A 12,667-nucleotide genomic window follows, 5' to 3' on the forward strand; every position below is an offset into this window, starting at 1 on the left:
GTAGCCCTAGGGCTGCCTCCAAGGACCCTAGATAAGGAGACCCCATTCCAGTGCTCTGTCAGGATGGAGTGGGTAGGGGACAGGTGTGCGTAGAGGGCGTCGGGCAGGGGAGCGAAGGGGCCGAACTGCTCAACGTTACCGGCGTGCTCCAGCAGTCAAGGCGGCCAAGAGGCCTGGATACCCACCCTCGGAAAGCTGGGAACACAACCCGCTGCCTTAAACGTGCGGGACGTTCTGCGGCGTCCCGACGCTTGGCGACGCAAGCCGTGGAGCGCGGCGGGCACGCGTAGGCGCAGGCGCGGGGGGCGGTAGCTTGAGCCTAGGAGACGGTTGGTGACTGGTTGAGGCAGAGCACGGGGGCGTCAGTCCCTGGCCTGCAGGGACGCCGTGAGGCAGCCATTAGAAAGACGCAGCCCTGGTCGTGTGGTTGTCAGGCCAAGCGGTTTGAAGTGAGAGGTTGAGGCAGGGAGGAAGAAGCCACGGCGTCGGCGGCAGCCGGCCGGCGAGCACCCGGCCTGCGGCTCCGTCAGAGCTGCCCGCCGGCAGGGTCTGGCCAGCAGGGCAAGAAGGACAATTTTGGTGAGTGGGTGTTGTGCTGGGACTCGGGAGGCCGCCAGCGGGCGGGCCGCTGCGGGTCTCAAATGTATTCTTTTTGTTGTTGTTGTTTTTCCTGACACCCGAGGAAGGGCTTTTCACCACGGACCACCTCGTCCCTTCTTTCCTTTTTGTAGTAGTGCTTTGGGGGAGGGATTTAGGAGAGAGAGTTTTGTCACCCGTAAAACTGTAGGCACAGAGCAGCCGTGACATCAGTTAGAGCTTTAGCGCTTGTCATGTGTGTGTAAAGGCCGCTTATGGGAATGTGGTTGGTTTTTATTTCAGAGTATTTTTAGTTTACGTAATACTTTTTTTTTTTTGTCTTCTGCCAACTTTCTTACAATTTGTAGGTGAGAAAATGTCTGGCCACGATGACTGGTTTCAGGGTTCTCGGGTCCCTAGCTTTGCCCAGATGCTGAAAAAGAACTTGGCAGTTCAGCCATCAGCCCAGACGGTAACCACACGCACAGGATGTTCCTCGGAAAGTTACAGCCTGTCGAACATGACATCCAGGGTTACTCAAGTGACGGGTACAAACTCTTTTACATTTGTACTAACGCTAACGTTCTTTAAGATTCTGAGATGGCCAGTTAGTTTTGTTGAGCCCCCGGTTTAAATGTTTCCTGGATATATATCCATTTACCTGTGGCCATGTCCCGGCTGAAACTTGGATTTGACTCCCAGCACAGTAGAAGTCCTTCCCTTGGCTACTGACTTAATTGTTCTTTACCACTTGGGTGTACAACCACTTCCAGTGTGTCTTGCCTTTTTGAGGTGAGGCTGTGTCATCCCCTTCAGGAGAGAGGACTGGATTTATACTGGTTTCTATTCCACGTATCACTCAGTAGAGTGTTAAGTGTAAAGCAGGGACAGACACACTAAAAATTTGATTGAATTCAACGTGAAAGGTAATATGAAATAGTGAATGGGAAGTAGAAACTAGGTTCTAGTCCCAAATCTGTCTTAATACATTTTAGGCCTTAATGACATCATGGATAAAACTGGCTTAGGGAGCCTCTGAAGACCTTGACATCGCTGAAATTCTAGGATTCTTTGATATCACTTAATTATATGACAATGATAGTACTTTGCAAAATAGTACTCTAAAAGATATATACAGTAACAGGTTACACTTCTTTAGTAGTAGAAACTCATTGTTAATGAAAAACACATGTGACTAAATGTGTCTGGAACACCTTCCATTTTAGGAAAGGGTTTGGTGCTTTTGCTTGTCTTATTATTCTTTTTAATTTAACCAAGTTGACAAGCGTAAACATTTATTTTTAGGTAATTTTCCAGAACCATCGCTCTCCAAAGGTCTTTCACCTATTTCAAATCCTCTCCTTCCTCCAAAAAAAATACCTAAGGAATTTATAATGAAATACAAGCATGGAGAGATAAATCCGGTATCAGCCTTGCACCAGTTTGCGCAAATGCAGCGGGTTCAGTTTGACCTTAAGGAAACAGTAACAACAGGCAAGTGTGAAGTTGTATCTGGTTGTTCCAGTACTAGAAAATATTTTCCTATTGAAAACAGTATATAAGTGGTACAAAATTTGATTATCTTATTTATTTGCCTAATGTCGGGGTTAGATAATTGCTAGTATGTCTTCACAAGGGTACTTCAGAAATTTTTATGTTCATACTTCTTTAGCCTTTTGAGCCTCTAAATTTACTCATACAAAAGTTCTAAAATACTAAATTTTAATTTTTTGTGTATGGCTAGTTTAAATCTCATCAGCCTTGTAGATTATTTTCAATTGTAAGTACTTCTTATAGCATAAATATACTTCTGTAGGGATGTTGAATATTTGGACTCTGATGATTTTATGGGTATTCTGTGATGATGATGCCTAATGAAAATTATAGTCAAATTTGGCTTCTGAAATTTATATTTCAGAACCTAATTTTTATAAAGTATAAGGGAAAATAGCAGTTACCTGATTGATTCTCTGTCTGCAGACTTGTCTTTGACTAAATTTCTCCATTCTCTCTTAAACTGTCCCCTGCCAGAAGAATCTGTTAGCACATTGGGCCTGTGGAAGGCTACAGGAGTACAGATTAGTAAAAGATGTAAAGAAGTTTCTGATTTCTTAACCTTATGACTAGTGATTAGGAAAATTAACAGGTGACAAAAATAGGGTCTTAATAATGAAGTGAAGTTTTCCTAGGTTCTATCACTGTAGGTTGGATAACTTCATATGATCAATACTATGGACTGAATTTCTGTGTAATTAGCTTTCTGCCATTCTTCTCAGACTGCCCTTGGAAAATGTAAACTATTGGTCACAGTACGAAGAAAACTTATCAGGGCAACTCTTCGTTGAACAAAGCAAAAACTCAAAAACACAATCCAGTGATTGTTAATGGTGTTCATTTTATGTTCATAGTACTAGCTGAATAATCTAATTCAGTAGATTTGGTAGAAAAACCAGAGTGTCAATATTTTTTAACAAGCTCTTTAGTATGGATTTAGATGATGATCAAGTTTGAGAACCTGGGGTAGAAACAGGATGAAGCTTAAAGCCTCAGCACTCTGACACAGAGTACTTATTAACAAATTTGACACATAATATCTCACAAATAAGAATCATCTGGGCCACTTGTTAAAAATATAAAATAGGCTCAGGTTTACTAAATTTGGATTGGAACCCAGGTGATCATGAAGGAAGGAATTTGGGAAACTGAGGTCATAGATGTTAGGAGGAAAACAGTTTACCCTGATGCAGTCTGGAGTTGCTTCTAAATTCTTGATGTACATCTTAAAGAAAAACCCAGAAGTTAATGGAATATGTAAGAAGACAAGATAATACAATAATAATGAGGCTTATGTGGAGTGACACTGTATGTAGCCATTTGTAACCAGAGTGGAGACTTAAGTTTCTTAAAGGCCTCCTATAGTCTGAATACCAAGTAAAACTTGAACCAGAAAAATCTTTGGCTTGTAAATTTAGAAGATGGTTCCATTTCATTTTTCATCAGGCAAATATGAACTAGGTAAATGTAACTGTGTAAAGGTAATTTTTCCGGGAATTTTGGGTGACTGGACAGTTCAGTTCTTTAGCATATCTTTTCTTATTATTATTTACGGTTTGGTTTTCCTTGTAAATCCCCCCCACACACCGTAAGGCTGTGATGGGTTGGATTGCTTATTGTGACTCCCTGATAGAAACATAAGATTTCTTCAAAGGGATTCCTTCTGTTCCGGAGCTTATAAGAGTATCAGGGCACTCGGAGTGTAGGAGTTGTTCAACTTCATTGGTATTGACGTTCGAAAGAAGAGACATGTTGCCAGAGGCTCCACATCTTCCCTCTCATTGATCATTAGATAGATATTGGGATGCTTACCATTGCCAGGAATTATACAAGGCACTGTCACTCTGTGTGTGACGTGTACTCTAAGCTGGCCCTATTGTTCATGCTGAATCTGGAGCCAAACTGGCTGCTTGAAGGATTCCTCAGAACTTGTTCAGGGGCCCACTCCACTTTACTTTTAACCTGTATTGGCTCTGCAGAATAACTGGTAGGCTGAGATAGTTTTCTACAGTTGTACTGGGATCTATGTAACAGACATCTTTTGCAAGATCATACTGTGAAGTATTACAGCATTCATTCTGAGTTATTTTTCAAGGTAATGTTATGGGACCATATTTTGCTTTTTGTGCTGTGGTGGATGGTATTCAATACAAGACTGGACTGGGACAAAATAAAAAGGAGTCTAGATCCAATGCAGCAAAATTAGCTCTTGATGAGCTTCTACAATTGGATGAAACTGAACCAAGAATTTCAGAAACATCAGGTACATATTCTTGATTATAAAGTAGTGTTTATAAAGTGTATCATTTTCCAGAAAGTGTCACCTGAAAGATTTATGTTAATGAAGAGTTACTTGGCAACTACAAGATAGAAGTAGCAGGATTTGAATACTTTTCTTCTGTTGCTGATTGCTGACTTATTTAATAGTAGTTAAAATGCTCTTGTATATTTCAACACCAAAGATGTAAACATGTTGCTGAACTGTCTGATAACTTGTCAGATTGTAGATGGGTTTGAGTCCTGAAACTTAGCTTTCTCTGTAATTTATTGGATTCTTATTATGAACTTAACACTGTGCACTTAATATGTAGAGGTTATTAATGCAATTTTTGTGAAGTTTGCCTATGTTAAATTCAGTAATGGTAGGGTTACTTGAGAAAATAAGGGCCTAAGGTAGCATAGCAAATAGGTTGAGAGTGTAAAGTCCAGAATTAGATTGCTCAGGATTGAGTATTGACCCTGGACAAGACAAGTTGTTTGCTTCCTAAACCTAAGTTTCATCATTTGAAAAATGGAGACAAGGATAGATACCTACTATGGCTGTCATTAGGATTCAGTAAATAATGGATGCAAAGCTTATAACCAGTGCCTGGTGAACAGTAACATAATCAAATGACAGTGGTTCTTATTAAACATTAATCAATTTGAGGAATATATATGTTAGCATAGTAACCAGTTTTTGTCAATATTTCATTCATGTTAGATTACATTTTGGTTTAGCTGTAAATGAGGCAACTTTAGTAAATAAAAACATTTAAATTTGATTTAAACAGTGACAATAAATTCTAGTTAAATTCAAATCACCTTATGACTGGGCTTTTTTTGTTTGTTTATAACCTATTAATTTTAATATTTCTTTTGTAATACTTTCCTTAAGGTCATTTTGTTCTTTCTCTAAGTTCAGTTCTTATTCTATATATTTTAATTTTTCTGTTGTTTAATTAAAACCATTATTGTTTTGATGTGTAGTCTTTCTCATTGTTTTCAAAATACTGATAGTTTGGATTAAATAAGTACTTAGGAAAGTATTTTGTTAATTTTCATATTTCTGTTCACTATTTTTTAGATTTATTAATTAATTTTTTAGGGCTGGGTATGATAATTTTGGTGTCTTATCCATGCTGGCAGTTTATCAATGGAAATTCTTTATATGTGATTATTTTATAAGCTATCAACCCACCTAGGTGTGTCCCCAGCAATATTTTCCCCATTTCTTTCCAACCGTCACATGCATTCAAATCAATAAATCTATGTTTTGAGGATGTACTATGGTAAATACTAGGACTGTGATAACTTCCAGGGACTGTGGTAAATACTAGGAGTCTAGAATCAAGTAAGACCCATTCCGTACCCTCAAGGAACTAAAATACTTTGTTGAAATCAAGTTAAAATATATCTACAGAATTTCCCACGCATCTAATTTAATTATCAGAAAATGATATTTATGATTGGCTTCTCATGAAAAATGCATTTCCCCTGAGGGTTTTCAAAATGTTTATCTAGGGCTAGCAAATCTTTTGCCCTGTGGGCCACAATTTTTAGTTTCTAAACATTTATCTTTTCCCTTTTTTGTGAAAATTAAAGTAGCATTTTCCCATCTGCACTGATGCCACTTTTATATTCACCATTGTTTTCTCAAAAAGTGCCAATAGTTCCTTAATGATGACTAAGAGTTCTTTAATAAAAGGTTTTCTCTTGGCATAGAGCCTGGAAATAATTCAATTAGGTCATCTTTTCCCTTATAATGAACTACATTTTCTTCTTTAAAATGTTTGTCCTAGACAACTGAGCTTAACTATTTATTTTTCTTGTGAAGAGATATGGAAGGTAAGTATTGAGTATTTATTTCTTTTCTTTGCTGTTAATGTTATATTTGTTTTTCTAGTCTCCTCCCTATTTATAATGTAAAATTTTAAAAACTAATTTTTTCAAAATTCTGAACTCATCAGAATTATCTTTCATGTATATCTTCTTTCATATATTGTACATGGTGTTTTTAAAAGTATATTAGTTTTTTGTTAACCATATAAATACTTTTTTGCTCTGACTCTTTTCAAGAGCAGTATGCTTAATGATATTATGCTAGGTTTTAAAAATCTAACACTTTTTGACACAGTGATTTAAGAATCTGGCTCTGTGTTTATTTTAGTTCAATACCCCTTAAAAAATCATTTAATAATGTAAAAGTAACGTAAACTTTTTGTAATGCATGTATTTAAAACATAAAAATGACCAAGTTAACCATTTTAAATGTACAGTTCAGTAGTGTTAAGTACATTCACTTTTTTGTGCATCCAATATCCATAACTGTTCATCTTGCAAAACTGAAATTCTACACTCATTAAACAGTTACTCGCATTCCCCCCTCCACCAAGCCCATGGCAGTTACCATTCTACTTTCTGTCTATATTAATTTGACTTCTCTAGGTACCTCATTTAAGTAGAATCATACAGTATGTGTCTCTTTTGTGACTGGATTATTTCAGTTAGCCAGTTTATCCATGTTGTGGCATGTGTCAGAATTTCCTTCCTTTTTAAGGCTGAATAATAATTCTATTATATGTGTATACCACATATTGTTTATCCGTTCTTCTGTTGATGGGCATTTGGGTTGCTTCTGCTTTTGACTATTGTAAATAATGCTGCTATGAACATGGGTGTACAAATATCTCTTTGACACCCTGCTTTCAATTGTTCAGGGTTTATACCCAGCAGTGGAATTGCTGGATCATATGGTAATTTTGTATTTAATTTTTTTGAAGAACTGCTGTATTGTTTACCATAATGGCTGCACCCTTTTACATTCCACCCACAGTGCACAAGTGTTCCAATTTTTCGACATCCTTGTCAACACTTGCTATTCTTCATTTTTTTGATAGTAGCCATCCTAATGGGTGTGATATCATGTCTCATTGTGATTTTGATTTGCTTTCCCTAATTATCAGTGATGTTGAGCATTTTTTTCATGTGCTTATTGCCCACTTGTATATCTTCTTTAGAGAAATGTCATACTCATGTCCTTTGCCCATTTTTGAATTGGGTTGTTTGGTTTTCTTTTGAGTTTTAGGAGTCCTCTGTATATTCCAGATAACAATCCCTTATCAGATATGTGATTTGCAAGTATTTGCCCCTCTTTTGTGATTTGCATTTTTACTCTGTTAATAGTGGCCTTTGAGTCACAAAAGTTTTCAATTTTGAAAAAGTCCAGTTTGCCTATTTTTTTTGTTTCCTGTGCCTTTCATCAGATTCAAGAAATCATTGCCAAGTCCAATGTCATGAAGCTTTCTGCCCATGTTTTCTTCTAAAGGTTTTATAGTTTTAGCTCTTACGTTTGGGTCTTTGATCCATATTGTGTTAATTTTTGTATATAGGGTTATCTGAGGGTCCAACTTCATTCTTTTGCATGTGGATATCATGTTTTTCCAGCATAATCTGTAGAAAAGACTGTCCTTTCCCCTATTGAATGGTATTGACACCTTTGTTGAGAATCATTTGACCACCTTTGTAAGGATTTATTTCTGCACTTTCTATTCTATTTCATAGGTCTATAAGTGTCTGTCTTTATGCCATTGCCACACTGTTTTGATTAATGTAACTTTTGTAAATTAAGTTTTGAATTCAGGAAGTGTGAGTCCTCCAACTTTGTTCATCTTTTTCAAGATTACTCTGTATATGGTGTTTCAAAATGCAGACCAACTTGTACAGTCACATTCTCTTATTTATTGAAAGCATTTGTGCTTGATAAACAGGATTTAATATCTTTAGTTTTCATTTCACTTGATCCTCACTGAGTAGATGGAAAAAATCCATCTTTCTCTGAGTTTTTAAAGTTCTGCTTATTTAAAGTCCAGAGTGTAAATATCTAACTATAGTCAACATTTACTTAATTAATGTGAACCCCAAGATGACATTGTCAGTCTTTCTTTGCTAATTTCTGTGTTACAACCAGTTTCTCATTTTTACTCAAAATGAGGTCCAGAGTAGCAGTTCTATTTTCTTCCTTTGTCTTTATGAATGATTTCTTGAGAGATATTGAGTACTTTAGTTGAACCTTTGCTCCTGGACCCTTCTCATTTAAGCTTTCCTGATCTTTTATCCCTTTAGTTTACTGTCATGTTCTTTTCTTGTTCTTCCTGGATTTCCCAACTTGGGAACCAAATTGGAAAGCTATTGCAAAGAATGGGACTAAAAGCTTAGAAAACTTTGAATGAAGTATTCCCCTACAAACTACTCTGATAAAATAGTATTAAAATGGTAATTTTTTACTTACTAACTTTTTGGTAGAATATTAAGTTTAAATGTTTTACCTAGTATTATTGTAAATATAAAATTGTTCATAAGCATTTAGAACAGGGTTTCATTTTTACCGGTTTTCAGAATGTTGAATCTATTACAAAGCAAGCTATGTAGTAGCATAAGAATAGGGCACCCAGAAAGGTATTTGGTGTTTGTAGAATTGATTTCAATATAGGAAAGACATTTAGCAAGGCTGAGCTAATGGATAGTAGATGGCCTAGAGTTGGCAGAAGTATACAGAAAAGATAATCATTCTTGGATTGCTGTTTTATTACAGAGTAGTATGATACCTGCTCTTTGGAACATTTGATGTTTCATTTTTCCTTATGTTTTTGTTTTATTTACAGGTCCCCCTCCTATCCCTGCAGAACCTATTGTTTCACCTGAACCAGTATATGTTTCAAAAGTACATTATGGAAGGAAAGTCCTTTATGATAATTTTTTTTTTTTTAAGAAGATATTTGAGGGTAGGAATTTATTAATTAATTTATTTTTGCTGTGTTGGGTCTTCGTTTCTGTGCGAGGGCTTTCTCTAGTTGTGGCAAGCGGGGGCCACTCTTCATCGTGGCGCGTGGGCCTCTCACTGTTGCGGCCTCTCTTGTTGGGGAGCACAGGCTCCAGACGTGCAGGCTCAGTAGTTGTGGCTCACAGGCCTAGTTGCTCCGCGGCATGTGGGATCCTCCCAGACCAGGGCTCGAACCCGTGTCCCCTGCATTAGCAGGCAGATTCTCAACCACTGTGCCACCAGGGAAGCCCCTATGATAATTTTTAAAGAAGATTAACCCAATTAAAAATTATAACAGCATATAATTAAAATATGCATAGGTATGAAAATGTACATTAGAATTTTATTATTCAAACCTGTCACACTTCAACAAAGATGAGTATTTCCTTCCATACTCTGCTAAAAATTAGAGAGATAATAAAATTGGAGAGGAACTATTGAAGAAGTGGTTTTTTTCCTATAAAGAGACGGCTTATCAATATCATATAACTGCTTTTTTGAGAACTCTTTGCTTCGGTGGGCCGGTCATTAATGAAATCCAGTGGCTTTCTGGTGCTTGATGGTTGGGGTATTCATTTCAAGTAATCTATTCACTTTCTTTTAATGTTAGTTATTTGTCACTCAAGCCCAAAGAAAACTATAACTGCAATTGAAATTACTAGTTATGTGACCTAGGACCAGTTACTTCTCTGTACACCTTAATTTCTCTGTCTATAAAATAGCTACAACAATAATTACCTCATAGGGTTATTGTGAGGATTAAATTAATTTATGCATTTAAAAAAAAACTTGATCAGTGCCTGGCACACAGTAGGTGCTCACTAAATAGTAACTACCATTATTTTAACATTTTATTATATTCAACATTATGTAGATTATTGTATACTTTTCCCATTAGATTGTGAATCCCCTGAAAGGCAGGAAATTATCCTTAATTTCTACATTGCCTACATAATAGTAACACTTCAGACTTTAGAGTGTTTGTGCAACTAAAGTGAAGAACAGCGTTTCTTTCTTTGTCTTTTCCAGGTCTGAGGATTAGGATTTATGCCTTTTCAGGTTTGGTTTTCCATTGTCTTTCTGAGACAGAAAAAAAGCTGCATTTGTGTGCTTGTTTGGAGTAAAACGACCAGACCAGGGAAAATAGGCACATTCAAAAGGCAAAGTCTACCAATAGTTAAATATAGTCAGTCAGAGATAGTCATTTACCCTAATGGTCATAGGAATTGATGAACAGAAGGACAGTGAGTGGTCAGTCCAACAGCAATGATTTCTTAATATGAGAAAGGACTCTAGTCTTTCTTTTCAGCCTCTGTGGACATTTTTAATAAATAGTTAAAAAGAATCCCGGGTTGGCAAATAATATAAACTACTGTTACCCTGAGAAAACACATCAATCTATGGGGAAGAAAGAGTATGTGGTTAACGGTATGTTTAAAGAAATACATGAGTAGAGTCAGGTTTGGTAGGCTCAGGTAAGGAGTTAAAAAGTTAAAACTTGACAGTTTTCTTTTAGTTGGGAAATGGAGAACAGACATCATTATCAGGCTTATAGGTAAACACGGGTGTTGAATGTTATCACTTTTGAAGAAAAAAAGATTTGGGATACATAAAAATCTCCTGAACAGGTCCTGCTGGGCTAGTTATGGAGGGTATCACCATTTCACAGCCTGTCTACTTCGCCATATTTTTACTGGAGTGTATCTTCATTTAATATAGTGATATTTTGGCTCTGAAGATAGGTTCAGGTTACTTATGATACTAAAGATCACTTGAAATTAGCAACTGGAAATCAAAGAACCGGTGTTAATTAGCATTATGTATGTCCTGTTTTTGTGTCATCCTTCACTTCCAATAGTTGGTGAGAACATTTTATTTCCTCAGCAACCAGCGCACATGTATAGGAAAAATAGTATTGCACTTGCTCCTTATTCCTTCATATGCATGCTAGTAAGAGATACATTTAGTAACTAAGATTTGATTATATTCACAACATTTGTTATTTCCTTCAACACCAGTTAAGATCAAGAGCTATATCAGTACGTTGTTAACTTCCAAACATCCTTTATGATATTCAGGTGCAACGTTTTTAATATGCAGCAAAATATTCTCTTGCCACACACATAATTCTTGATCTGTCAGTACTGATTGCAGTGTATTTTTCTATTCTATATCATTGCACAAAATAATTGTTAACTGTATAGGACATGATTAAATAAATTACGGTGCATTCATTGTATGGAACCATTAAGAAGAAGGAGGGTAGCACTACCTCTGAATGATGCCCAAGACCAAGTACAGTAAGTCCCTTACATACAAACGAGTTCCATTCTGAGAGCGTGTTTGTAAGTCCAGTTTGTTCATAAGTCCAACAAAGTTAGCCTAGGTAGCCAAATAACACAATCGGCTATATAGTACTGTACTGTAATAGGTTTATAATACTTTTCACACAAATAATACATAAAAAACAAACACAAAAAATAATTTTTTTTTTTTTTTTTTTTTTTTTCTCGGTACGCAGGCCTCTCACTGTTGTGGCCTCTCCCGTTGCGGAGCACAGGCTCTGGACGCTCAGGCTCAGCAGCCATGGCTCATGGGCCCAGCCGCTCCGCGGCATGTGGGATCCTCCCGGACCGGGGCACGAACCCACGTCCCCAGCATCGGCAGGCGGACTCTCAACCAGAGTGCCACCAGGGAAGCCCCAACACTTTTAATCTTACAGTACAGTACCTTGAAAAGTACAGTACTATCAGCTACATCACCGCTGCTTTTACACTTGCTTCCAGACATCCTAGGCTTGAAATAAATATACTGTACTACTGTATACAGTACTGTACAGTAAAGTACACAAAAGCACAACCACTTGTAGAGGATGCACACACGTGACAGTGTAATGACAGACACATGAACTAACTTACATGATTGGACATATGAACGTACCTTTGCATCTTTGAAAGTTCACAACTTGAAGGTTCGTATGTAGAGAACTTACTGTAAATGCAAAGTGGATTTTAGCATGCCCCAGTTTTTATTTTTTAATTAGTGTATGTTTAGATGTATATTTTGTTTATCAAAATATCCATACTGGTAATAGTGGTTGCATTTGGAGAGGGAGACTTATGAATGTACATCTCTTATATTGCTGTTTCAGTGGGAAAAAAACGTTTAACTTTATACTATCATCAAATGAATATGCTTCTCCTGTATCATAAGCTTTTGGTAATAAGCTGAGCCAAGTTGTTGAGTACTTCTCAGTCATAGTTTTACTGCGTAAACACGAAAAGCTAATTTTTACACCACATGATGGTTTTACTAATTTAAATGAAATACATGCTGGAATGCAATTATAATAATTTGCACCTTCTCATTGTATGCTTTGTGGTTAGATAAAAGAATATAGCAAGTAGTTCATTCTTCTGATTGTGTTTATGATGTTCTTTAACTCTTTTTGATGTG

At 36.9% G+C, this 12,667-nt stretch overlaps 1 protein-coding gene and 1 long non-coding RNA gene across 2 annotated transcripts in view; one reads left to right on the plus strand and one right to left on the minus strand.

Moving 5' to 3' along the window:
- The first annotated feature begins 462 nt into the window (after positions 1-462).
- ADAD1 (adenosine deaminase domain containing 1) overlaps positions 463-12,667 on the plus strand; it is a 45,475-nt gene continuing 33,270 nt past the window's right edge. The window contains exons 1-5 of the mRNA XM_004265101.3: positions 463-579; positions 945-1,124; positions 1,882-2,070; positions 4,226-4,393; positions 9,054-9,121. Of these exons, the coding sequence (XP_004265149.1) occupies positions 953-1,124; positions 1,882-2,070; positions 4,226-4,393; positions 9,054-9,121 (597 nt within the window). The 5' untranslated portion in view covers positions 463-579; positions 945-952. The remainder of the gene's footprint in view (positions 580-944; positions 1,125-1,881; positions 2,071-4,225; positions 4,394-9,053; positions 9,122-12,667) is intronic.
- The window catches only part of LOC125964333 (uncharacterized), a 32,884-nt gene continuing 22,778 nt past the window's right edge, over positions 2,562-12,667 (minus strand). The window contains exon 3 of the long non-coding RNA XR_007477271.1: positions 2,562-2,640. This is a non-coding gene — a long non-coding RNA (uncharacterized LOC125964333). The remainder of the gene's footprint in view (positions 2,641-12,667) is intronic.

The sequence above is a fragment of the Orcinus orca genome, chromosome 4 (assembly GCF_937001465.1).
Source record: "Orcinus orca chromosome 4, mOrcOrc1.1, whole genome shotgun sequence".
NCBI lineage: Eukaryota > Metazoa > Chordata > Mammalia > Artiodactyla > Delphinidae > Orcinus > Orcinus orca.